Consider the following 25,229-nt stretch of genomic DNA (forward strand, 5'->3'; position numbering starts at 1 on the left):
TGGACCCAGAGGGGCCCACTGGGCTGAGGGGCAGGTCCAGAATGATGGGGTGGTGGCCGCATGGGTTATGATCTCTGTGGGGAAACTGAACAGGGAGGGAGGAGACCCTTCGGGAACACCAGGATCAGAACAGGAAGTGGGGAGCGGGCAGAGGAGGGCTGCTGAATTGTTAATGGAGGAGGCTGGAGCTGGGCCAGGCTCGAAAGTGCTTTCTGCCTCTTTAGAACATAATCAGCAAGTGTGCACTCGTGCACACCAATGCACACACATACACATATACGCACCCACAACCCATGCACACACACTGATCCATGCGCACATGGACACACACAGGCACACCTGTGCACACACATGTACACACATCTCAGTGCACACACATGCATGCCTGTGCACACCCTGACCCATGCACACCCCACACTGACACACACGCCTGTCCACACACCCATGCTCACTGACCCATGGACACATGGACACCTGCACACGTCCACACCTGTGCATACACCCACACATATATACTCGTAACAGTTAACACACCTGCACACACACATACCCGTGCACACACACAGACATGCATGCATGCACACCTGAGCACACACATGTACCTACACAGTGCACACAGACCCATGCACAGTGCACACAGACCCATGCAGACACACACACAGACATGCATGCACGCATACCTGAGCACACACATGTACCTACATAGTGCACACAGACCCATGCACACACACAGACATGCATGCATGCACACCTGAGCGCACACACATACATAGTCCACAGAGAGCCATGCACACACACGTACACAGACATGCATGCATGCACACCTGAGCACGCACACGTACATAGTCCACACAGACCCATGCACACACACTTGCACACTGCACAGATATGCATGTATGTGCACATGCACATCTACATACATAGTGCACACAGACCCATGCACACACATACGTGTACACACAGACATGCATGCATGCACACCTGAGCACACACGTACATACAGAGTGCACACAAACCCATGCACACACACGTACACAGACATGCATGCATGCACACCTGAGCACACACACGTACATAGTCCACACAGACCCATGCACACACACTTGCACACTGCACAGATATGCATGTGTGCATACATGCCCACACACGTACATACACAATGCACACACACACGTACACATAGACATGCATGCAGGCACACCTGAGCACACACACATACATAGTGCACACAGACCCATGCACACACACTGCACAGACATGCACGTATGCACACATGCACACATACTCACTGGACTCCTGTGCATACACACATGCACACAGACATCAATGCATACACATACCTGTGCACACAATAACACACACACACACCTGTGCACACATTCACACGTGCATACACTCATGCATGCCCACACACACAGCGTGCAGAGGCTGCAGAGGCTGGAGCAGCTTGGGGCCCTCTGGGGTTGGGACGTTGTGGGTCTTGGCCCACCCAAGCCAGGGGGCTGTTGGACACCTGCTGAGTGGACAGCGCACAGCCTGGGCTCTCAGCAGTGGCACCCCTTCCTTTCCTCTTCCTTCTGGCAGAGGGAATGGTGTCTGCAGACGCAGACTGTGGAGGGTTTTCAGGCTCATTGGAAAAGAAAACTGGGGTATCCCATGGAGGGGAGTCCTGGGGCGGACGTGCAGCCTGACCTGGCAGGTGCTCTCAGAGGACCCTCAGAGTGGGGGCCGAGGGCATGGGGCATCAGCTCCGGGTTGGGTCCAGGCGCCTGCCCACCTGCACCTGCCCTGGGTGGCTGCCTGGAGGGCTGGGAGCATGTTTGATCCCAGGAAGCAGAAGCTGTGTCCATTCCAGGCCCAGGCTCTCCTGGGATGAGAGGTGCTGGTGTGTGGATAGAGTCAGGGTTGCTGCGAAGTCACAGTGGAGATTTCATCAGCACTCATTAGGTGTCTGGTGTCCAGCACCCTAGTCAGTACCTGGAAGGACTCAATGTCTCTTCATCCAAAGATTGAGACTTGGCTGAAAAAGCGACAGCTGAAATGGCAGACTGGGGTCTGGGCATCTCAGCTGGGGTCAGGACATCTCCACTGGGGTCAGGGCATCTCAGCTGGGGTCAGGGCATCTCCGCTGAGTCAGGGCATCTCTGCTGGGGTCAGGGCATCTCAACTGGGGTCTGGGCATCTTGCTGGGGTCAGGGTATCTCAGCTGGGGTCAGGGCATCTCCGCTGGGGTCTGGGCATCTCAGCTGGGGTCAGGACTTCTCCACTGGGGTCAGGGTATCTCAGCTGGGTCAGGGCATCTCAGCTGGGTCAGGGCATCTCAGCTGGGGTCTGGGCATCTCCACTGGGTCAGGGCATCTCCGCTGGGGTCAGGGTATCTCAGCTGGGGTCGGGGCATCTCCGCTGGGGTCTGGGCATCTCAGCTGGGACAGGGCATCTCCTCTGGGGTCTGGGCATCTCCGCTGGGGTCAGGGCATCTCCGCTGGGGTCTGGGTATCTCCTCTGGGGTCTGGGCATCTCCACTGGGGTCAGGGCATCTCCGCTGGGGTCTGGGTATCTCAGCTGGGTCAGGGCATCTCCGCTGGGGTCAGGGTATCTCAGCTGGGGTCAGGGCATCTCCGCTGGGGTCTGGGCATCTCCGCTGGGGTCAGGGTATCTCAGCTGGGTCAGGGCATCTCCGCTGGGGTCAGGGTATCTCAGCTGGGGTCAGGGCATCTCCACTGGGGTCAGGGTATCTCAGCTGGGTCAGGGCATCTCCGCTGGGGTCTGGGCATCTCCGCTGGGGTCAGGGCATCTCCACTGGGGTCAGGGCATCTCCGCTGGGGTCAGGGTATCTCTGCTGGGGTCAGGGCATCTCCGCTGGGGTCAGGGTATCTCTGCTGGGGTCAGGGTATCTCCGCTGGGGTCTGGGCATCTCCGCTGGGGTCAGGGTATCTCTGCTGGGGTCAGGGTATCTCCGCTGGGGTCTGGGCATCTCCGCTGGGGTCAGGGTATCTCTGCTGGGGTCAGGTTATCTCTGCTGGGCTCAGGGTATCTCTGCTGGGGTCTGGGCATCTCCGCTGGGGTCAGGGTATCTCCGCTGGGGTCTGGGCATCTCCGCTGGGGTCTGGGCATCTCAGCTGGGGTCAGGGCATCTCCGCTGGGGTCTGGGCATCTCCGCTGGGGTCTGGGCATCTTCGCTGGGGTCTGGGCATCTCCGCTGGGGTCTGGGCATCTCAAATGGGGTCAGGGCATCCTGGCTGGGGGTCAGCATGGCTGGGGGCAGTCATGGTTAGGGGGCATGGACCTCAAGGCCTTGCAAAGAAGATCCAGGGAGGAAGATAACAACTGGAGGGAAGATGAAATGCTGCTGGCCGAGAAGCTGTGATGGGCAGATTGGTTGTGATCTGTGTGTGAAACAGACCCTTTTAGAGCTCTTTCTGGAACCTGGTGTGACCAGGCGGATGGAGGGGCAGTGATGGAGGAAAGGGTGTGAGGCCCTGGAGGCCAGGGCTTGGCCCACCTGCAGGTGATCGGTGCAGGCCTGGTGGAGAGGGCTGGAAGGGATGCATTCCAGGCTCTGCAGGGGGCAGAATCCTCAGTGCTGGTGACCCCTGGCTGGGAGGTGAGGCCGAGGGAGGTGTCTACCATCATCTGGGAGGAGTCCTTTGAACAGAGACGCCTAACTGGGGCAGGCGAAGAGCTGGGCTGTGCCTGTGGAGCTGGAGGCGACAGGGCCCTCACTTGGACACTTGGGGTTGAAGCCACACGAACCTCAGGCAGGGCTGTGACAGGCAGTGAGCTCCCATGCCCGCCCCCCCACGAGAGGCACCTGGGGCTGGAGCAGGAATGGCTGCCCCCACCTCCCCGCCTGGCAGGCAGCCGGAGCCTCTGTAGCTCGGGGCCTGTGCTCGCCCTGGTTCCCCGGAAGCTGCAGAGACTCCCACACAGATGGTGGGGAGTAACTGGGCCACGGAAGGGCATTGAGGGCAGGGCCATGGAAGGGCATTGAGGGCAGGGCCTGGGCAGCCATGCCCCTCTCCTTCCATGCTTCTCGCCTAACTGTGGGAGCTGGCACAGCGACAGGCATCTCGCCCCCACCGGCCGCACCAGGAGCACCCACGGGGGCTTCCACGACAGCCACGTAGGTCCCAGGATGGACAGTGCCTGGCTGCAGAGAGAACCGAGGGAATAACTGGGTTTGCAGAAGGGAAGGCTCTTCTCACACGGGGCCAGGCCTGCCTCACTCTGGCATGCAGGCGGGGGTGGACACAGCCCTGCACCTGTTCCCGCCCCAAGCCCTGGCGCCGACATCCGCGGGAACGGCCTGTTTTCCCACAGAAGCTGCTGGGCCGTGGCTTTGCCGGGCCCCAGACCTCATGGATGATCCATTAAACGTTGGCACAGGAGCTGACCTTGGGCAGCTCACCCGCCGAAGTGTGTTTTCACTGTTGTTCTGAGGACAGTTTGCAGCCCAGGGTGTGTGACGTACATCAGCGCCGTCTCAGCCGGCCGGGCCTGAGGAGCGGTCAGGGGACGATTGCAGGGAAGTGGCTCAGGCTCCCGAAACAAACAGCGGAGGAGCAGCTTGGCCACCTCCAAGACACCCGGAGCCGCGCACAGCTCAGAAGTGCTCCGAGGAGTCACCGCCTGAGGGAGCAGAAAGGGATTTGGGTGGAAGGGAGCTTTGAGTGAAATTGCCTTCCGTGTGGAAAACACAGTTATTCCAACAATTGCTTAAAAAAACATAAAAATACATCCATGCGGTTTATTCAGGAGAAATCACAGAGTTACCTGGGAGTGCTTTATAGGTGGGGGCTGGTTCCATCTGTGTGATGTGTGCATGTGTGCCTGTGTGTGTGTGTGCACAGGTGTGTGTGCCTGTGTGCAGAGGTGTGTGTGCACAGGCATGCATGCGTGTGTTTGTGTGTGCCTGTGTGTGCAGAGGTGTGTGTGCACAGGTGTGTGTGCAGAGGTGTGTGTGCACAGGCATGCGTGTGTGTGTTTGTACACGTGTGCAGAGGTGTGTGTGCACAGGTGTGTGTGCATAGGCATGTGCCTTTGTGCACAGGTGTGTGTGTACCTGTTCGTGTGTGCGCCTGTGCTTGTGTTTGCATGGGTGTGGAGTGTGTGTGCATGTATGTATGTACCAATGTGTGTGAGCATAAGTGTGTATGTGCCTGTTTGTGCATGTGTGCATAGGTGTGTGTGCACCTGTGCTTGTGTTTGCCTGTGTGTGGGGTGTGTGAGCATGTATGTATGTACCAATGTGTGTGTGCACTGGTGTGTGTGTGTGCAGGTGTTTGCGTGCACAAGTGTGCATCTGTGTGTGTGTTCACGTGTGTGTGCATATGTGTAGGATTCTGCTTCTGCCTAAGTCCAGAAGCGCACAGGCAGGCAGTGTGTGCACAGGAAACATGAAGGCACTGGAGTGAGGCTGAATTGTCCAGGCTCTGAGGAGTCTCACTGGAGGGAGGAATGTGTTATGGCCACTGTGGCTCTGAGAAGGCATTTGGTGTCTGTCCACTCAGGTTCACTCACGGTCGCAGCCCTCGTGATGACTGTCTCGTTGGACGAGCTGGTAACTCGGCCTCACCGCTGCTCTGTAACATTGGTTGGTGGTGTCCCATTTAACAGATGAGGCAGCTGAGGCTGGAGAAGTTACGGGCCTTGCCTGAGACTGGCTGGCGCATTGCAGAGCTGGGGCTGGACCCAGACTCTTCGACTCTTGGTTTGCAGCTCGATTTTGGTGCCGATGGCCCGGCCCAACGTGCAGGACAGGAGCCTCCTCAGTCCCATTTGTTCTGGCCAGGAGGAAGCCTGGGTTGAGCTTGTGTGTTGAACACGTTTCCAGCTCCTGCCTAGCTGTGCTTAATCTTTTAGTTACTTTTTAATTTATGGAAAGGGATGGCAGTTTCCATTTATGGGAGTGACACTAAGTTTCATTTAAAGTATTTTTAGTAGTATTACTATTCTTTGTATTAGTTTATTCTCATACTGCTATGAAGAAATACCTGGGACTGGTTAATTTATAAAGAAAAAAGGTTGAATCGCTTGTGATTCTGCCTGGCTGGGGAGGCCTCAGGAAACTTACAATCATGGTGGAAGGCACCTCTTCACAGGACAGCAGGAAAGAGAATGAAAGCTAAGCAAAGCGGGGAAAGCCCCTTATAAAACTGCCACCCCCTGCCATGATTCAGTTACCGCCCCCTGGGTCCCACCCACAACATGTGGGGATTATGGGAGCCACAATTCAAGATGAGATTTGGGTGGGGACACAGCCTAACCATGTCATTATTAGAGACAGAGTCCTGCTTTGCCAGCCAGGCTGGTCTCCAACTCCTGGGCTGTAGTGATCCTCCTGCCTCAGCCTGCTGAGTAGCTGGGACCACAGGCACCACCACTCCCAGCTAATTTACTTTTTGTAGAGATGGGGTCTCGCCATGTTGTGGGCTGACCTCAGACTCCTGGGCTGCAGTGATCCTCCTGCCTCAGCCTGCTGAGTAGCTGGGACCACCAGCACCACCACGCCCAGCTAATTTACTTTTTATAGAGATGGGGTCTTGCCATGTTGCCCAGGCTGACCTCGAACTCCTGGGCTCAAGGAATCCTCCTTCCTTGGCCTCCCAAAGCATTGGGATTACAGGTGTGAGCCACCGTGCCCAGCCTAAAATATTTATTTAAATAAAATGAATATATTTGCCTCTCGTAGAACTTCACGTAAGGGACTTGGGGTGTGTAGGCCTTTTCCTGGCCTCCCTGACTCGACAGTGTGCTTCAGGACTCCGGCTCACTGCCTGCACACACGTGTGACGTCCCACATAGGAAGAGATGGGCGTCCTCGCGTGTCTCCTCCCGGGGGGCGTCCAGACGGTCTCTGGTCTGGACTGTGAGCACAGTGGGCTTGGGCTCTGGTGCCTCCCTGGCATCCGCCCCAGATCAGGGTCCTCGTATATTGGGGAGCCATTCCTGTACCCCTCAGGGCTCCTGCCAGGCATGAGAAAGTGTGACCACTAGCCCTGAGATGGAGTAGGCCCCTGCTGACTGCCCTGAGCCGCCGTCCTGGCCCTGCCCCCTGCTCCAGCCTCTTCTCCTCCCAGCCGTGAAACCAGCCCCTCTCTCGGCCTGGGACGCAGACCCCAGGTCTTCTCCGGCTGGCTCCTCCTGCCCTTGAGGTCTCAGCTCAGAGGTCACTTTGCTGGTGGCTGGGCCTTCACTGGCCGCCCCCTGGACTGATCTCAACTCTCCTGGCATCAGGCACCTGTAGCCTTGTGGGGTTGCGTCTGCCTCCCCTCCGGATGCCGAGTCCTGGTCCGGGCAGGGATGTGGCCTCCTCATTCACAGCTGTAGTCCCAGCCCTAATGCAGTGGACAAGTGACCGAAGGCGTGCCTGGAAGAATAAACAAAAGGGAGATGCCTCGGCAGCTCTGAGGAAGGCCAGTGGTCTGTGTCCACGGGAACCTGGCTGGGACAGGGCCGCCGTCTACGCCTGTGGCACCAGGTTCTCCCTGGAGCACTGGCTCCAAGGGGAGGGACCCTGTCTCCCCGTCTGCCCCCAGTTCTGTGATCCGACTGAACTCTGAACCGAAGAAGCGTTGGAGGCTCATGGCCGGGCAAGAGGGGCTGTGACAAGGGACAGGAAGCCGGGACCCCTTCCAAGGGGGCTGATGCTAAGACCTTGGCTGGTTTTCCTTCTTCTTCTTCTTCCTTCTTGCTTCCTTTTTTTTTTCTTTTCTTTTTTTTTTTTTGAGATGGACTTTCTCTCTTGTTGCCCAGGCTAGAGTGCAGTGGCGCGATCTCGGCTCACTGCAACCTCCACCTCTGGGGTTCATTCAATCCTCCTGCCTCAGCCTCCCCAGTAGCTGGGGGGGATTACAGGCATGCACCATGCCCAGCTAATTTTTGTATTTTTAGTAGAGATGGGGTTTCACCATGTTGGCCAGGCGGGCCTCCAACTCCTGACTTCAGGTGATCTGCCCACCTCGGCCTCCCAGAATGCTGGGATTATAGGAGTGAGCTAGCACGCCTGGCCTGGTCTTCCTTCTGATCAAAATCATACCTGCCCATTGTAGAAAATCAAAAAGTTGATTTTGGTTTCGATTTTATAGGAAATTTTAATTGTCTTCTTTCTTCTTCCTTCTTCCTCCTTCTTCTTCCTTCTTCCTTCTTCCTCCTCCTTCCTCCTCCTCCTCCTCTTCCTTCTTCTTTCTTCTTTCTTCTTCCTTCTTCCTCCTTCCTCATCCTTCCTTCTCCTCCTCCTCCTCATTCTTCTTTTTCTTTTTTTTTTTTTTTTCCCTGAGACAGGGTCTCGCTCTGTCACCCAGGCTGGAGTCTGGTGGCACAATCACAGCTCACTGCAGCCTCGACCTCCTGGGCTCAAGTGATCCTTGAACCTCAGCCTCCTGAGTAGCTGGGACTACAGGCAGGTGCCAGCACACCCCAGCATCTTTGTGTTTTTTTCTTTTTTTAAGAGATGGGATCTTGCTGTGTTGCCCAGGCTGGTCTCAAACTCCTGGCCTCAAGCTATCCTCCCACCTCGGCATCCCAAAGTGCTGGGATTATGGGCATGAGCCACCATGTCTGACCTGATTTTGCAGGAAATTTTAAAAAATAAAAATAGTTGCAAGGAAAATGAATCCTTTGTGATTCCCCTGCTGCGGACAAAATGGCCAGGGCAGGACAAAATGGCCAGGACAGAACAAAACGGCCAGGACAGGATTAAACAGCCAGGGCAGGACGTTCTGTGGTGTCTCCTCCCAGGTTTGTGCCACTGGGTTATTTTTAGAGTCGGGTTAGAATCAATAAGTGAGAAAATTTGGGGAGTGTGACCTAGAGTTTTGGCAAGGATGTTTTTCCAGCCCAAAAAAACCCAGACTCTCAATCCTCCTGAGAGCGTCTGTGCTGCCTTGCGGCAGTCTGGGAAGTAGAGTTGGACAGGAGCGTTTATTTCCAGAGCTTTCGACGGCTTGAGAGACTGTGGCGCGTCTCAAGCTGGGCCTCCCGGAAACTGAGGGCTCGCGGTGGTTGCGGCAGCTGCCCATGTCGTGGGAGTGCTGGATTCTGCCAGCTGGAGGTCGGCACCCCTACCCCTCCTGGTCCATGTCCGTCCTGTGTCTCCTTCCTCTGCTGTTCCCTGTCTTTCTGCTCTTGGACTCAGGCATCTGGCACAGATGCCCACGGGTGGGCAGGCACAGGATGGGGACTGTCACCACCGTCAGTGTGCAGGCGTATCAGGTAGGGAGAGAGGCCGAGCTGCTGTAACAAATAGTCCCTGCAACAGTATGGTGGGAAGAACAGAGAAATGTCTCCCTTTCTTGAGAAGCGGTGGTTGTGTGTGTCAGGTGCCTCCTGACGTGTGGCTCCACCAGGAGCCTGGCCATGGGTGTCATGCGGCTGAGACGTGGGGAGGGGATTTGAACCCAGGTCTGCTGGCCTCCGAGGGTCCTGCCTCTTTCCCTCCTTGGCTGCTGATCCCAGTGGAGATGAGAGGGCAGGAGGAGGGAGTCCCGTGGCCACCAGACTCCACCGAGGAGACCATGCTCCCCTCCTCCCGGTTCCTCCCTGACTCCGGTTGGAAATGGAAGCTGCCCAGCCCAGGCCAGGGGTGGGAGGGGCCACGTCTGGTTCTCTAGCTCGGGTGGTCAGAGGTGGGGGTCGGCTGTGGGAGGGCAAGGGGCAGCTGAGTGGCCGCGTTTAGCTCACGTGAACTCGGTGGCTTTGCACAGAAACCCTTCAGTACCCCGGGAGCCGGGGGAGGCACCTTTGTCTTTTATGACCCAGACTTTCCCGGCCCCAGGGACAGAGGCAGCGTCCCCCTCTCCATTCCAGAAGCATGGCGTCTGAGCTCAAGACACAGCTCTATTGGGTGTGTTTGGAGAAGGCAAAAGGATGAACTTGGCCTTAAAGACAGGGGGTCGACATGCTGGAGGCACGGGGGGGATATCTGTTCCCGATCCACAGGCACCGAACACCTTCCTCCGGCCTTGGCCCCTCCCATCCAGCGGTGCCACAGCCCCTTCCTGGGGGATGAATACGGACGCCTTGGGGACCGATCCCTTTGCCTCACCAGTGGGGCTCCTGCTGGCCGTCTTGGCAGTGACTCCTAAGAATACAAATTCCAAAAGCAGAATGACTCCGTGTGGAAAGTTGTTCTGCATTATTGACAGCGTTTTATCCCGTTTTGTGACTGTGTTCCTGGACGTCCCCAGAGGCCCTTCTAATTATCTGAAGGCTCCCCGTTGCAGGGTTGCATTCACATCGGGCAAACCTGCATTGTAGCGGAAACTCGGTGAAGCTGTGTTTGGGGGTGACTGGGGTGGGGGCTGGCGGGTTTGCTTTGGTGGCGTCTGGTGTGCCTCTGAGGGGTCGGTTTCCGGAAGTTTCCTCCGTGGCCTAAAACGGTGCCCGGCATGTGATGGGTGTCCAGTCACTCTTGGTGGGAAGCAGGAACGCGCCCACATGAGCGGTGTTGTGGTGAGGGGCTTCATGGTGGTTCTCACAAAGGCTTCAGGGGTGCAGGGGGGCCTGGGGGTGCCTGGGAGCTCGGGGACAGCCAGGAGCTGAGCGTCCTTGCAGCGAAATTAGTGCTGGCCGCTCCTGGGGCAGATGCAAGAGGGAGACGGGGGCCTGGAGGGGGCTGTGCTGCTGGGATGAGCTCAGGAGGGATGAAGACAGCTTGTACCTGGCTGAGTCCCTGGAGCAGGGGCACCTGGGTTTGCCTCGAGGAGGGGGGCCTGGCTGCAAGCCCACGCCTCCTGGGTCTGCCTCCCTGGCTCCCCTCTGCCAATCCGCAGCACCCCTCCTGCAACAGGGTCTGTGAGCCATGTGTGCTGGCCACCACCACGGGTGGCCGCAGCCTTCCGGTGGGGCTAGATGTCATCTGCTTGTAGAGGCGGCAGGACTCTGGCTGGCTCCACCTCTGTGTGGCCTTGGCCAAGTTGCTCAACCTCTCTGGGCTTCCATCTGCGAAGTGGAGAAATTCATGCCCCCTACACCGTGCAGGGGCCCTGAAAGAGGGGGCGTGTGAAGGTCTAGGGTGCAGCAGCTACCTCCCTGGCCAGGCTGGAGGGAAAGACGGCAGAGGTTTACAAACCACATCTCTCCAGATCCTCAGAGAAGGGTCCAACCTGAAGGTATCCAAGCATCCTTTCCTGTCAGGGCATGTGAAGAATGAGAATGTCCCCAATTTTAAAAAATCATCTGTGTGGTCATTATGCCGCTGATTTCCAGATGGCCTCTAGGAAGTGCCGCCACTTAGAACTGGATTCCGGAGACGACCGAGCACGGCCAGTGTGCTTTTGCATCCAGACAGCGTGACAAGGGACAAAGCGTGGCGTGTCCGGGAACAGTCGGCACAGCAACCCCGTGGGGGCTCCCCGGACCCATCCCTGCCTCTTCCTTGCTGGCAGAATCCCGATCCTCAGCCCCTCCCCAGAGCGGGGCACGTCCAGTCCCACGGGTCACATTCCCCAGCAACCTGCTTAGGGCAAGTGTGAGACCCACTGTGGCCAGTGAGGATTGAGGGGCGGTTTCCAGGAGTTTCTGGAATGGTTTTTCCCACTGCTGAGCGGAGAAGTGCAGGAGACAGAGGCAGGTTCTCTCTGCTGATGGTGTGGGGGTGGCCTGCGGTGACTCCCGGAGCCATGGCAGCCTCTGTGCCACCGTGAGGGACCTGATTGAGGACCTTGCACCTCCCCGAGGTCCCAGAGCAGGAGGTGAGAGCAAGGCTGGGTCCCTGCCACCTCCAAGCCATGAAATGAGCCTGGGAGCCCTCCCATATCTTCTGGCTCTGTGGGATCCGTGGCCCCCCATCTTCTGGCTCTGCGGGATCCGTGGCCCCCCATCTTCTGGCTCTGTGGGATCCGTGGCCTCCCATCTTCTGGCTCTGTGGGATCCGTGCCCTCCTCTATCTTCTGGCTCTGTGGGATCCGTGGCCCCCCATCTTCTGGCTCTGTGGGATCCCTGGCCCCCCATCTTCTGGCTTTGTGGGATCCATGACCTCCCCTATCTTCTGACTCTGTGGGATCCATGGTCCCCCCATCTTCTGGTTCTGTGGGATCCATGGCCCCCCATCTTCTGGCTCTGTGGAATCTGTGGGATCCGTGGCCTCCTCTATCTTCTGGCTCTGTGGGATCTGTGGGATCCGTGGCCCCCCCATCTTCTGACTCTGTGGGATCTGTGGGCCTTTATTCGACCTTAGCAGCCTCAAGTTGGGTTTTCTGCTATTTGAGGTCAAAAGCACCCGAGCATTGCTCCACGTCCAGGTTTCACCAAGTAATCCTGTGAACCAGAGGCCGTCAGGTTCATCACCTGGATTCTGAGAGGAAAATAATCCCAGCTCTTAAACAGAAAGCTGTTAGAAATGGCACAAAGGCTGTAATCCCAGCACTTTGGGAGGCCGAGACGGGCGAATCACGAGGTCAGGAGATCGAGACCAGCCTGGCTAACACGGTGAAACTCCATCTCTACTAAAAAATACAAAAAATTAGCCGGGCGTTGTGGCGGGTGCCTGTAGTCCCAGCTACTCGGGAGGCTGAGGCAGGAGAATGGCGTGAACCCGGGAGGCGGAGCTTGCAGTGAGCTGAGATCTGGCCACTGCACTCCAGCCTGGGCGACAGAGCAAGACTCCGTATCAAAAAAAAAAAAAAAAAAAAAAAAGGCACAAAGGGCGCATCAGTGGCATCCGTCCGCATCTTGTCCGGACAAGGCTGTCCAAATAACGCCGCTCACAGTGGCTCTCCTGTGTGGGGGCTTGGCCCAACTGCTCCGGACGCCGTCTAACCAAATTTTCTTGCACCGAATTCTCAGAGTGGCCACAGCTTCGAAGACCAGGAAGCAGAGAGTTCTTACCTCTGGGAAGGCTGGGGCCGGTGGCTTCAGAGCCCACGAGTTTCACCCTCCACCATCTGCCCCCGCCTGGTCCTCAGAGCCCAGAGCTGTGCCTGGGACTGGTCTGAGCCAGTGCCAGGACCGCGAGGAGGGCTGGGAGCTGTTCCCATGGGTGGGGGCCCGAGGAGTCTTCCTTCTCTCCGGTGCCCGGGGTCTGAGTCTGTGGGCATCTGGCTGGGGGCACGCTCCCTGTCTCCCCCTGCCCACGGTGACGGCACTCGGCCGCCCAGTCTCTTGTTTACACATCCAGCTCATCCATCAGCTAGATTCATAAACACGGCAGAGGCCTGGGAGCTGAGTGGTCCCGTGGCCAGATCAGGGGCCCGGGCGGGGGTCTGGCCCTCAGAGGGGCTGCCAGTTGGTGCCTGGAGATTCCAGGCATGGCGGGCACCAGCAGAGTCTCCTGACCCACGTCTCTCCCAGACTGTGGCAAGGTGGGGAGTTACTCATTAACCCAGGCACAGCCTGGCTGGCATTTGATGAGGCTGGGTCTGGGTGAGCCGGGGTGAACGGAGCCCACCTTGAAATGAAGTGTTCGTTCTCCACGAGCAGCTGCTCTGAGAGGGCCGCGGTCTGCCAGGTCGGCCGGGGCTGTGGGGACGTGGTCCCTGGGTACCCGGATGGTGCTGTCTCTGGGCCCTGGAGGGCCAGGCTGCAGGTGCCGCCACCTTCCTGGGCCTCAGCTTCCCTGGCTGTAAAATGGGATGGTGACCTTCCTCACGCAGGTGCACTTCTGCAGCAGACACAGGGCCCTGCCTCCGAAGACTAGGGACGGGTGAGAGCATGGTGCCGAGAGAGCTGCTCAGAGTGGAATTTGGGAAGCGTCTGAGGCCGACAGCAGGCAGGGCCAGCCACAGAGCTACATTCATAACACCTGTTGGGGGTGTCTGGTGTTGAGAACGGACCGTTTCCCCGGCTGTTCAGAGGAAGCCTCTCTAATGTGTCTTCACAGCGACTGTAGGTGTCGGGAAGAGTCCTGGGTTCCCGGCAAGGGGAGTGTCAGGTGGGGAACAGTGACGTGGCAGCCCCGTCTGGCCACACAGTCCACACTCTCCCTGTGCCAGGCCACGGCTTGCACACCTGGGGCCCTGGAGGGACCAGAGTCCAGGGGACATTTAGCTACCCTGGCCCCGCCGTCCGCAGGCTGGATCTGTGCGTGGCACGTTCTGCGGGGATGCCCTGTGATATTCTGCCCACGGCCTCTGGGTTAATCTTTGATCTGGGCAACCTGCAGACCCCTCCCCACTTCCCCGTGTGGGGGTCAGGGGGGTGCTTAGTGGGCGTGTGACCCTGAGCCAGCGCCCCATTCCCCCGGGGAGGCCTGGATGAGCTCCCAGTCCTTGAGAGTGGATCCAAGGTCAGCTCGGAGCCCGGCAGCCCCGTGACAAAGATACTGAAGCCCAGGGAAGGTCCCAGCGCGTCCCCACCCGGCTCCTCCGCTCGCCTCAGTGAAGGTGCAGGAGGCCGGTGAGTTCCATTTTGAGGAGCTGCCTGTGTTTCTGAACAAAAATGGGAGCTGGGCCAGGCCGGACAGCGGTCTCTGGGCAGGTCCTGCGGTGCTCAGACGCCCTGGCCGCAGGTGCCAGGAAGGGGAGAAGCGGCAGCATTGGATGTGCTGGTGGCTCCGAGGGAAGGAGCCGGGTGGGAGGTGGGGGTTTGGGCGGTGACCCCTCGCGTCTGTCCCACCCTGCGCCTGCCTGGCTGGCGCTCACGTCCCTCCTCCTCCACCCACAGGGCACCGCATCCGTGCTGCAGCGCCGGTCCCCCAGTGAGGAGTACGTGGAGGTGGGGCGCCTCGGGCCCTCTGACTACTTCGGTGAGTCCAGTGGGTGTCCCCTCCCTCGCACGGCTGTGGCAGTCTTCTTTGGGGTCCTGGGAAGGGCCTGGAGGTGAGGAGCTACTGGGGGGCCTCCGTGGGGCCTTGTAGCCGGGCTTGGCTGAGCCCCAGTGTGGCTGCAACAGAAGGCTCAGTCCTGTTCCCCCAAATTGAGGTTCCAGGGCCAGACTTGGATCCTCAGGAGCAACCAGCCCTGGATGTGGGGTTCCCCAGAGGGCATGACCTTGGGGGAGGCAGCCTCCTGCTTCTGGGATGAGGGGGCACAGTGTAGCCCTCAGCCACCAGCATTCCCGCAGCTGGGGGTGGGTGGGCTTGAGGGAGGCCCAGGCACACCTGGGTACACCTGGGCATTCCTGTAGCTGGGGGTCTGGGTCCTGAGGGAGGCCTGGGCACACCTGGGCATTCCTGCAGCTGGGGGTCGGGGTCCTGAGGGAGGCCTAGGCACACATGGGCATTCCTGTAGCTGGGGGTCGGGGTCCTGAGGGAGGTCTGAGCACACGTGGGCATTCCTGCAGCTGGGGGTTGGGGTCCTGAGGGAGGCCTGGGCACACCTGGGCATTCCTGTAGCTGGGGATCTGGGTCCTGAGGGAGGCCTGGGCACACCTGGGCATTCTTGCAGGATTGCCCAAAAAAGTGCAGGACAATGCCCAGCTGAATGTGAATTTCAGATAAAAACAATTCATTAGCATAAGTATATCCCAAATAGTTCTTGGGCTATACTCATGCTACAAGTTTGTTTGAAATTCGAACATGCCTGGCACATCCTTCCCTTGAAAGGGAGACGATTCCTGGGTCCTGGGTGCAGCCTTTCCCTGCTGCGGCCTCAGGACCCCCAGGCCCCCAGGCCGGGCCCTGACCTCTCTCTTCACTCCCAGGGGAGATTGCGCTGCTGCTGAACCGGCCCCGGGCGGCCACCGTCGTGGCCCGGGGACCCCTCAAGTGTGTGAAGCTGGACCGGCCCCGCTTCGAGCGCGTGCTGGGGCCCTGCTCCGAGATCCTCAAGAGGAACATTCAGCGTTACAACAGCTTCATCTCCCTCACTGTCTGAGTGCAGCCCCCACCCTGCAGCCGCATCTCCCCATTGTGGTGGCCGTGCTGTGCTCGTCTGTGTCGGGGCCCGGGAGCCGCCGTGTGAGGTGTGGGCCGGGTGGGGCTGGGTCCCAGCAGCCTGAGGACTGCCCCTTCCCCGGAGTCACGTTTTGGAATAAATAATCACCTTGTGCATTTCCAAATCAAAGGACAAGCAGACAAAGCGCATCCCAAGAGCAAGAAAGGGAAAGGCCAGCTTCCTCCCCACACACCTCCCTGGCCGCCTCTGCGGGCTTGTCCTGGGGGGCCCATCCCACGCCTGCCAGTCTCCTGGAGATGCTTGAAGATGGGTCCTGCCCAGAACTAGGCCAGGACGTTGCCCCTGGGGCCTGGAGACCCTGTGAGGTCAGGTCCCCCAGATCGAGGTCCGAGTGGGGGCAAGAGTGTGTCAAAGGGGCTGCCCCCCAGGGGAGATGAGGCTGAAGAAAGAAGTCGAGGCCCCTCCCGCAAATGTGTGCCCCCACCCTCCCCACCACATCCTACCGCACCCCCACCTCCCCAGGGGGCCCTGCTGCGGATGCCGGAGTGGGAGAGTCTCTGGGCTGTGAGATTGATCTTGCCTCTAACTGGAGAGGAAGCCAGGCACCGAGACACCCGGGGCTCCTGCCTTGGGAGCCAGGGCCGCGGCCGCAGGTAGACCCCAGTAGGGGGGCCGGGCTCGAAGTTCCGTTGGGAGGGGCTGGTGGGACTCCAGCAGCCTGTTCTCACCTTTCTTAGAAAGTCCACCCAGGGCGAGTTGATGTTAGGGAAAAGCAGAAGTCAAGCCAGCCGCGGGCCCCACACTCCCCAACCCGCCCAACCGACTTGTCCCTTAAATGCGTCTTGGGTCCTGCGGTGATGATGGGAGCCAGCTAGGCCCAAAGGGGTGAGGCCAGTGCAGAGAAGCTCCCCAGGGGGCTCCTGGGTGCCCCGAAAGACAAGTGAGGCCATGCAGTTCACCCGATGTTGCTCCCGTCCCTTGTGTCCCGGGGAGGCTGTCCTTGGTCCGAGGTCACACGTTGCAGCCCCTCCCCTCCTGGCGGTTACGATGCGTGGGGCCCCTCCCCACCCAGCCCCAGCCACTTCGCCGTGTCCCGCCTGTGCCTGTGGTGTCCTGTGGACCTGTGAGCCCGCCCCACCTTATCTCTGCTCTGAGTGCTGCATGAACCATTAAATGTGCAATGAAGTACCTCTTCCCAGCTCGGGAGGCCTTGGTCTGAAGTCTTTTGTAGATAAGGGTTTTTTTCTTTTTCTTTTTCTTTATGGTGCTAAAATACACATAACACAAAAGTTACCATTTTAACCACTTTGAAGTGTCCAGTGCAGTGGCGTTATCCACAGCGTGGTGCAGCCATCACCACTGTCCACATCCAGCCCTTTCATCTTCCCAAGTGGAAACTCTGTACCCGTTAAACAACAGCTCCCGCTTCCAGCCGGAGGAACCACCTGTCCACCCTCTATAGCCCTGTGTATCCAGACATTCTCATTTCAGCACTGTCACTATACGTGAGGGTCTGTGCTGCCCACCGCCGTGTCCCAGTGTGGCCAAGTGGATGGGGCCCAGCTCCCTGTCTCTGCACGCAAGGGTCCACATCCTGCCGTGATCCCAGGTGGTCCTGTTCCTTGTGACTGTTTTGTGGGCCCTGACACAGACACCCAGATCCTAAGGCTGCCCCGGGAGGGGTCAGTGTGTGCCAGGGCCAGGGTGCCCTCGACCTCTGGAGGGTTTACCCGATGGTAAACTCGGGTTCCAAGGGCAGGCCCAGCCCACTCATGCACCTCAGGCCCCCAGGATCTCTTTCAACTGGGCACTGAGTAGGCCTGCAGGAAACATTTCAATAAATAACAGTGAATAAGGGTTGCAGGAGAGAACCTTGGGGAGATTCAGGCTCTGACATCCACAGGCCAAACACAAAGGAACTTTGACCCAAGTCTCACACCTTATGCAAAAATTAACTCAAAATGGATCACAGACTTAAACATAAAACTGTAGGGAAACTGTTCTTAGACTTGACACTGGTCCATGAAAGGGGAATTTGATAAATTGGAATTCATCAAAATTAAAAACTGACACCTTCAACAGATCTTGTGAAGATGAAAATACGAACCACAGACTGGGAGAAAAGATTTTCAAACCACATGTATCCCAGAGAAGACTAATACCTAGAATCGATCAAGAACTCTCAAAACTCAGCTGGGCGCGGTGGCTCACGCCTGTAATCCCAGCACTTTGGGACGCTGAGGCAGGCGGATCACAAGGTCAGGAGTTTGAGACCATCCCGGCCAATATGGTGTAACCCCGTCTCTACTAAAAATACAAAAAACTTAGCCAGGTGTGGTGGCACATACCTGTAATCCCAGCTACTTGGGAGGCTGAGGCAGGAGAATTGCTTGAACCCAGGAGGCAGAGGTTGCAGTGAGCTGAGATGGCGCCACTGCACTCCAGCCTGGGTAACAGAGTGAGACTCCATCCAAAAAAAAAAAAAAAAAAAGCACTGTGTCCTATAGAGAAACAGGATCACTCAGACACTGCTTGTGGGAACATAAGATGGGGCAGTCACTCTGGAAAATAGCACGTAGTTTCTTAGCAACACAAAAAACCGAACTAAGCGTGCAATTACTGTACAACACAGAAAATTGCATTCTTGGGCATTTATCCCGAGCGAAGACACAAACCCGCACATGCATGAACACAGCAACTTGACTCAGAGAGCCTCAATCTGGAGACAACCGTGGCATCCTTCAGTGGGGTGAACAAACCGTGGTACGTCTGTGCCCCGAAACGCTACTTGGCACTGAAAAGGAGCTAGCGGTGTGCCCAGCAACTGGGATGGAACTGTCAGAGAACGACGCTGCGGGAAAGAAGCTGTGTACTTTACCATTCCGTTGACATGACATTCTGCGGATGCCAGAATCAGGGCCAGCAGTTGAGGAGGAGGTGGTGTGACTCTGAAAGGGCAGCTGGGGCTGCGCGCAGCGGCTCACACCTGTCATCCCAGCACTTTGGGAGGCTGAGGCAGACTGATCACCTGAGTCAGGAGTTTGAGACCAGCCTGGCCAATATGGCAAAACCCCGTCACTACTAAAAATACACAAATGAACTGGGGGTGGTGGTGGGCGCCTGTAATCCCAGCACTGTCAGAGGGGTGGGTGGGTCCCCTGAGGTCAGGAGTTTGGGACCAGCCTGGCCAACATGGCAAACTCTCATCTCTACTACAAATATAAAATCAGCCAGGCGTGGTGGTGCATGCCTGTAATCCCAGCTACTTGGGAGGCTGAGGTGGGGGATTCGGTTGAACTCGGGAGGTGGAGGTTGCAGTGAGCCAAGATCGCGCCACTGCACTCCAGACTGGGTGACAAAGCGAGATTTTTGTCTCAAAAAATAAAAAGGCAGCCGGCGCTGTTCTGTGGCTCGAGCATCAATGTTGAGATCTGGCTGTGATATGCTGGGGTAGTTTAGCACGACGTTACCACTGGGGGAAACTGGGTGAAGGGTGCACCCATCTCTGTATTTTGGGGTGGTTTTTTTTTTTGAGACAGGGTCTCCATTTCTCACCCAGGCTGGAGTGCACTGGTGTGATCACAGCTCACTGCAACCTTGACTGCCTGGGCTCAAGCAATCCTCCTGCCTCAGCCTCCCAAGCAGCTGGGACTACAGGCAGTCACCACCATGCTCAGCTAATTTTTAAATATTTTGTAGAGCCAGGGTCTCACTAGATTACCTAGGCTGATCTCAAACTTCGGGCCTCAAGCAATCAATCGTCCCACCTCAGCCTCCTGAGTAGCTGGGACCACAGGCATGTGCCACCATGCCCAGCTAATTTTTTTTTTAATTATCATTTGTAGAGACAGAGCCTAACCATGTTGCCCAGGCTAGTCTCAACCTTCTGGGCTCAAGTGATCCTCCCCCCTTGGCCTTGCAAAGTGCTGGAATCACAGGCATGAGCCACTGCGCCCGATCAGGACATGTGTTTTAACTTGCCTTGGGTCAATACTGAGGCAGGGAAGGGCTGGATCGCATAGTAAGTGTGTGTTTCACTGACGAGAAATTGCTGAACGCTTCTCCAAAGCGGCCGACCACGTTGCCTTCCCGCCAGCAGTGCGGGGGAGTTGCAGGTACCCCGCCTCCTCACCAGCACTTGGTGTAATCAGGCTTTCTAATTTTGGCAGTTCTGATGGGTGCAGTCGTATCTCGCCGTGGTTGTAATTGCGTTTCCTGATGACGGACGACGTGGAGCATCTCTTCGTGTCTGTATCAACTGCAGATCTTCTTTCATGAGATGTCTGCTCAAATCTTTTGCCCATTTACAGAGATGGGGCTGTCTTCATCTCACTGGGCTGGAGGAGGTCTTTGTGTATTCTAGACACAGCTCCTCCGTCAGACGCACACGTTGCAAATACTTTCTCCCAGCGTGCAGCTGGCCTTTTCATGTTCTTAAATGATGTCTTCTAAATAGCAAAATCTTTAGTTTTTTTTAGAGTCCAATTTATCCCCCTTTTTTTTGTGGTTCAGTGTCCTATTTTGAAAATTGCTGGGTGAGGTGTCTCATGCCTGTAATCCCAGCACTTTGGGAGGTGGTGGCGGAAAGATTGCATGTGGCCAGGAGTTCGAGCCTGGGCAATGTTGTGAGACCGTATGCCTTAAAAAAAAATTGTTTAAAATAGCCAGGCGTGGTGGTGCACACCTGTAGTCGCAGCTACTGGGAGGCTTAGGCAGGAGGATTGCTGGAGTCCAGGAGGTCGAGGCTGTGGTGAGCTATGATCATGTCACTGCCCTCCTGGGTGACAGAGTGAAATCCTGTCTCAGAAAAATAAATAAATAAAAATAAAAAATCATTGCCTGCTCCAAGGTGGCCAACCAGTGTGTACGGAACTCCTAATGTGCACCTGGCACTGAACTCAGCCCTAGAGATATGGCAGAAAACAGCCGTCTTGGCACTGACGTTCTAGTGGGGGCACCCCCTTCACCCCTTTCCAGCACCTGTTCCCCAACACCACCCAGAGAGAAGTCCAGCGGGCCCCTCCAAGTTTCCCTCTGCCATTGCTGTGTGAGCTTGGGCAAGGCCTTTGGCATCTCTGTGCCTCGCCCTCTCCGCTCTGATGTAGCCTGGGAATGCACATCTGCCCTCCAGAGTATCGGGAAGAGAACCAAGTGGGAGCCTTACCTTACCCGGGAAGCCTTACCTGGGGTGGGCTCAGGTGGGGCCCAGGCGAGGACTGGGTCTGGGGGCTGTGATGTGGGAGGAGTGGGTGACCCGAGGCAGACCCACCTCCAGAGAGAGTCAGAGGCTGCCCTGCCTGGGGGAGGCTGCCCAGGAGCCTCGGACCCCTTGCCTGCCCTGCGCAGCCTGACTCCCAGTGTCCTGCGGGCCAAGTGTGAGGCTGCCAAATAGCAAGGGACAGAGGCCCTGTGCAAGGAACAGATGAGGAAACAGAGGTTCCAGCGTACAGAGGTTGGCCTAGGGTCACCCAGAAGGCAGGTGTAACTGGAAACCCTGCTCCTGGAAAGGGCCAGCCTGGGCCCCACCTGCCTGTCAGGTGCCACCAGCCAGGTCTCTGATGGGCACAACAGACACTGGGCCCTGGGGTGGGTCCCCAGGATGCGTCCTGGAACCACTGAGAACATCCGGGACAGACACCCTCACTGGCCTCTGCCTCTTGCTGGCTGTGGAGACCGGGAAACCCCTTCCCTTGGGGCAGGAGGCAGAGCAGTGGGGACTCACACACCTGCCTGTCCTGGCAAAGCACTGGCTCATTTGTTCATCTGTTGACTCATTCATTCATTCATGAACCTGCTCATTCATTCATTCATTCATTCGTGAACTTGCTCATTCATTCATTCATGAACTTGCTCATTCATTCATTCGTGTTTGTTCATTCATTCGTTCGTCGGTCCATTCATTCATTCATTCAGCCATTCGTTCATTTCTTCATTCATTAGTTCATTCCTTCATTTCTTCACTCATTCCCTGATCCCTTTGACAGTCTGAGCCTCTTTCACACAGTCCTGGCAGTTGGGAGGTGGCCTAGCTCTCCCCAGAGAGACATTTTCCTGGAGGTTGGAATTCTGGCCAAAGGATTCCAAGGAGGACGGACCTTCTGTTGGGTCCAGAAACCAGCAGGTGACCGTAGGCTCCTGTCACTATTCTAGATGCAGGGGCTTTGCCTGGGGCTGCCCAGCCCTGCCCGATATGGGCCCCAAGCCTGGACCTCTTGGGGCCTCAGCTTTCCGGTCTGTAAGATGGGTGTCACGGCCCATCCAGGCTGTTGGTGGAATGAGCTAATTACTGGCGGGAAGAGGCTTGGAAGGGGTCTCAGGCTGAACAGTGGCACCGGCCCACGCGCCCTGCTGGGGTGAGCTGGCCTCCGGGGACTGGCCTTGGCTGAGGCCCCTCCAGACCACGGACAGTCCTGGCCTCACCTCCCCTGGCTCAGGGTGGCTGAATCAGCCGGCGGGGGTGACTCACTTTGAGGCCAGGCAGTTTCCTCCCGGGCCCCCCGGCTGCCACGCTGGGGAGACAGGCAGGCCCCGCCATATGAGGCCTGGGACTTGGGGGTGATTTCATGTCTGGAGGTTGGGCCAGGAGGCCCTCGGCAGGGGTGATTCTGGGATCCTGGGCCCCACCCTTCAGAGCTTCATTTGGCCGCAAGGGTTCTGGTCTAGGAGACTCCTGGTCCAGATGCGCCCTGGGCCTGCCCTGGCCTCGTCAGAGTCCAGCTCATCCTGGCCCCTTCCAGAGCCACCAGCCGCACTGACCTCTCGCTCCCCTCTTGGGCCGCTCTTGCCTCCTGGAATGTGACCAAATTAGGCATCTGGTGACTAACTTTCCTGCCCGAGCTCCACCTCCAGTTGGTCAAAGGATTTCCCTTCCTTGAGGGCTCCTCTAGTCCGGTTCTAACTTCTCCCCTAGGGAGTGCAGGGAGGTCCTCAGCTCGCCTCTCAATCTGGGCCTGCCCCTGGTCTGCTTGGGAGCCCCCAAGGCTCTCGGAAGCTTTTCACGGGAACAACTTTACAGTCGAATCTTGCAGGCACGCAGTGGGTTTGTTAATGCACGCATAGGGCTTTTCTTCAGCCAGGCAGAAGGTCTCCGGGCTGGGTTCCACTGATCCCAGCAGGGGGTCCGCTTGGGGATGGAGCGCTGTGTCACTCCGCTGGAGACCTCCCTTAGAATTGAGACTGTCAGCCCTTCACCAACCTCCTTAGCCAAACATTGTTCTCACTTTTGCAGTTGGGGAAATTGGGCTGTTGTATTTCAGGAATGCACTTGAAAAGGAGCCTGGTGATCCCCGGCCTGGCACGCTGTGGCCCTGCCTGGGCTGGCGTGTGCTGTGCCGGGTAAAGCACGGAATTACACGGTCACCTAACATGACTCAAACCCTGGTCCCAGCTCTTCCTCGCTGTGTGACCCCAGGCACATTCTTTAACTCTTCTGAGCCTGCTCGCCTCGTCTCTAAAGTGGGGGTCACAATGTCCATCCCGTGGGGTGGGAGGTGAGTGTGAAGTGAGATTGCACAGGTGGAGCTGGTGGCATGGGGTCTGGTACAGAGGGCGTTCACGGCTGTGGAGCTGGTGGCATGGGGTCTGGTGCAGAGGGCGTTCACGGCTGTGGAGCTGCTGTCACATATGATGTCTCTGTCACACCCAACAGTGACGGGAACCGGGCCCTCTACACCCTGACACGTGCCGTCCGGAGCTTCTGCCGTGTGTGCCATGTCCTTTGGGTCCCCGTGGGCCCGGTGGGCCTGCAGTCATCCTGCAATGCTGCCTCCTCCTCCCCTTCAAGGCCCTGAGCACAGCGGCTAGAAATGAGGCCTCCCCTCCTATCCTCCTATTCCCCAAGCCAAGCGTCTCCCCACCTGTGGCTGGCCCCTGAGAACTCCCTGACGAGGGACGAGGTGCCTCTCAGCAGCCCCCAGTTTTGGAAAAGTGACAGACGTCCCCATGGACGCAGCCTGCCCTGTGGCCCTCCCTCGATCTGCCGGGCAATTGCTGTGTGCATCACACTCCAAAACCTGGTGGCATGAAACAGCCGCCTCGTGTTCTCTACGGATGCTGCAGAGCAGACCTCAGACGGGGCCAGTGAGTGGGGCTTGTGTGCTCCTGATGCTTGGGGTCTGGGCTCAGCGGGCTCCCTGGGGGTGGGGGTGGGTCGGGGGCTCAGCGGGCTTCCTGGGGGTGGGTGGGGGTCTCAGCGGGCTCCCTGGGGGTGGGGGTGGGTGGGGGTCTCAGCGGGCTTCCTGGGGGTGGGTGGGGGGCTTAGCGGGCTCCCTGGGGGTGGGGGTGGGTCGGGGGCTCAGCGGGCTCCTTGGGGGTGGGTGGGGGGCTCAGTGGGCTCCCTGGGAGTTGGGGGTGGGGGGTGACGGCACCTACACCCTGTGCGTCTTAGGCTTCCTCCCAGCGTGGTGGCCCCAGCAGAACCAGACTTCCTTCAAGGCGGCTGAGGACTCCAAAAGCCGGTTGGTTCCAGCCACCCAGGTGTAAGGTGCGTGGCCTTTTACGACCGAGTCTCAGAGGCCACAGAGCGTCGCTTCCAGCAGGTTCTGTGGTTGATGAAGTGCCAGCCCGCCTGGATCCAGGGGGACACAGACCCCCACCTGCTGATGTGAGAGATCAAGGGACTGGTGGTCCTGTTTTAAAACCACCACACCCTCCTGGGTGCAGGAACTCTTTTGACCCAGGTGGGCTTTGGCCGGGGGTCAGCGGGCATCAAGCTAGTTGTGCTGTGCACAGCACCTGCTTTGCTCTCTAGTCCCAGGGACAGGCTCCGGTGTTCATGACATGGACACAGGCCAGCTAGTCCCTCTGAACCAGAGGGTATGTCTTGCCACACTGTGTGCCAGGCACACAGTGGGCACTCGGAAGTTTGATGAATGAATGTACAACCAACTCTAAACCCAGACAGGACTCTTACAGAGGCAGCTGGGTCAGAAGGAATGGAACCGCTGCCTCGAGGAGCCCCAGAGACCTTGGGTGGGGTGGGGAAGCTGAGCCTGGGAGACAACGGGTCTGGCTGGGGTGCCAGACCTGAGGCGGGAGCCCCCCCCGGGCCTCTCACACTTCTCCCCTCCAAGCTACCCAAGTCAGAAGGAGTCTTGTCATTTTGTTTTTGGGCTGATTATCGTTGCTCTCTCAATACACTCAAGCAAACTACACGCTTCAGAAGGACAAGGTCCTGGTCGTACACTGGTGCTCCTAGGAACCCACATTTATGTTTTTTTGTAGGCTGAAGAAATCACAACAAGAAGCTGTCACGAAGGTAGACAACCCTGGCATCAACTCTCTGCATTGAAGGAGGGCAGAGATGCTGCCCCCCAACCCCGAGGTGGTGAGGGGGTGAGGCTTGGCCAGGGATGGGGATGGGGGGCCCCTCTGGAGGGGTGAGGCTTGGCCTGGGATGGGGTGGGGGTGAGAGGCCCCTCTGGAGGGGTGAGGCTTGGCCAGCGACGGGGGGGGTGG

The 25,229-nt window shown here is 57.8% G+C and overlaps 1 protein-coding gene across 1 annotated transcript in view; it reads left to right on the top strand.

The window, feature by feature from the left end:
- The window catches only part of LOC105483430 (protein kinase cAMP-dependent type I regulatory subunit beta), a 192,910-nt gene extending 175,939 nt beyond the window's left edge, over positions 1–16,971 (top strand). The window contains 2 exon segments of the mRNA XM_011744336.2: positions 14,602–14,683; positions 15,580–16,971. Of these exon segments, the coding sequence (XP_011742638.1) occupies positions 14,602–14,683; positions 15,580–15,752 (255 nt within the window). The 3' untranslated portion in view covers positions 15,753–16,971.
- The last annotated feature ends 8,258 nt before the right edge of the window (positions 16,972–25,229 follow it).

The sequence above is a fragment of the Macaca nemestrina genome, chromosome 4 (genome assembly GCF_043159975.1).
Source record: "Macaca nemestrina isolate mMacNem1 chromosome 4, mMacNem.hap1, whole genome shotgun sequence".
Taxonomy (NCBI): Eukaryota; Metazoa; Chordata; class Mammalia; order Primates; family Cercopithecidae; genus Macaca; species Macaca nemestrina.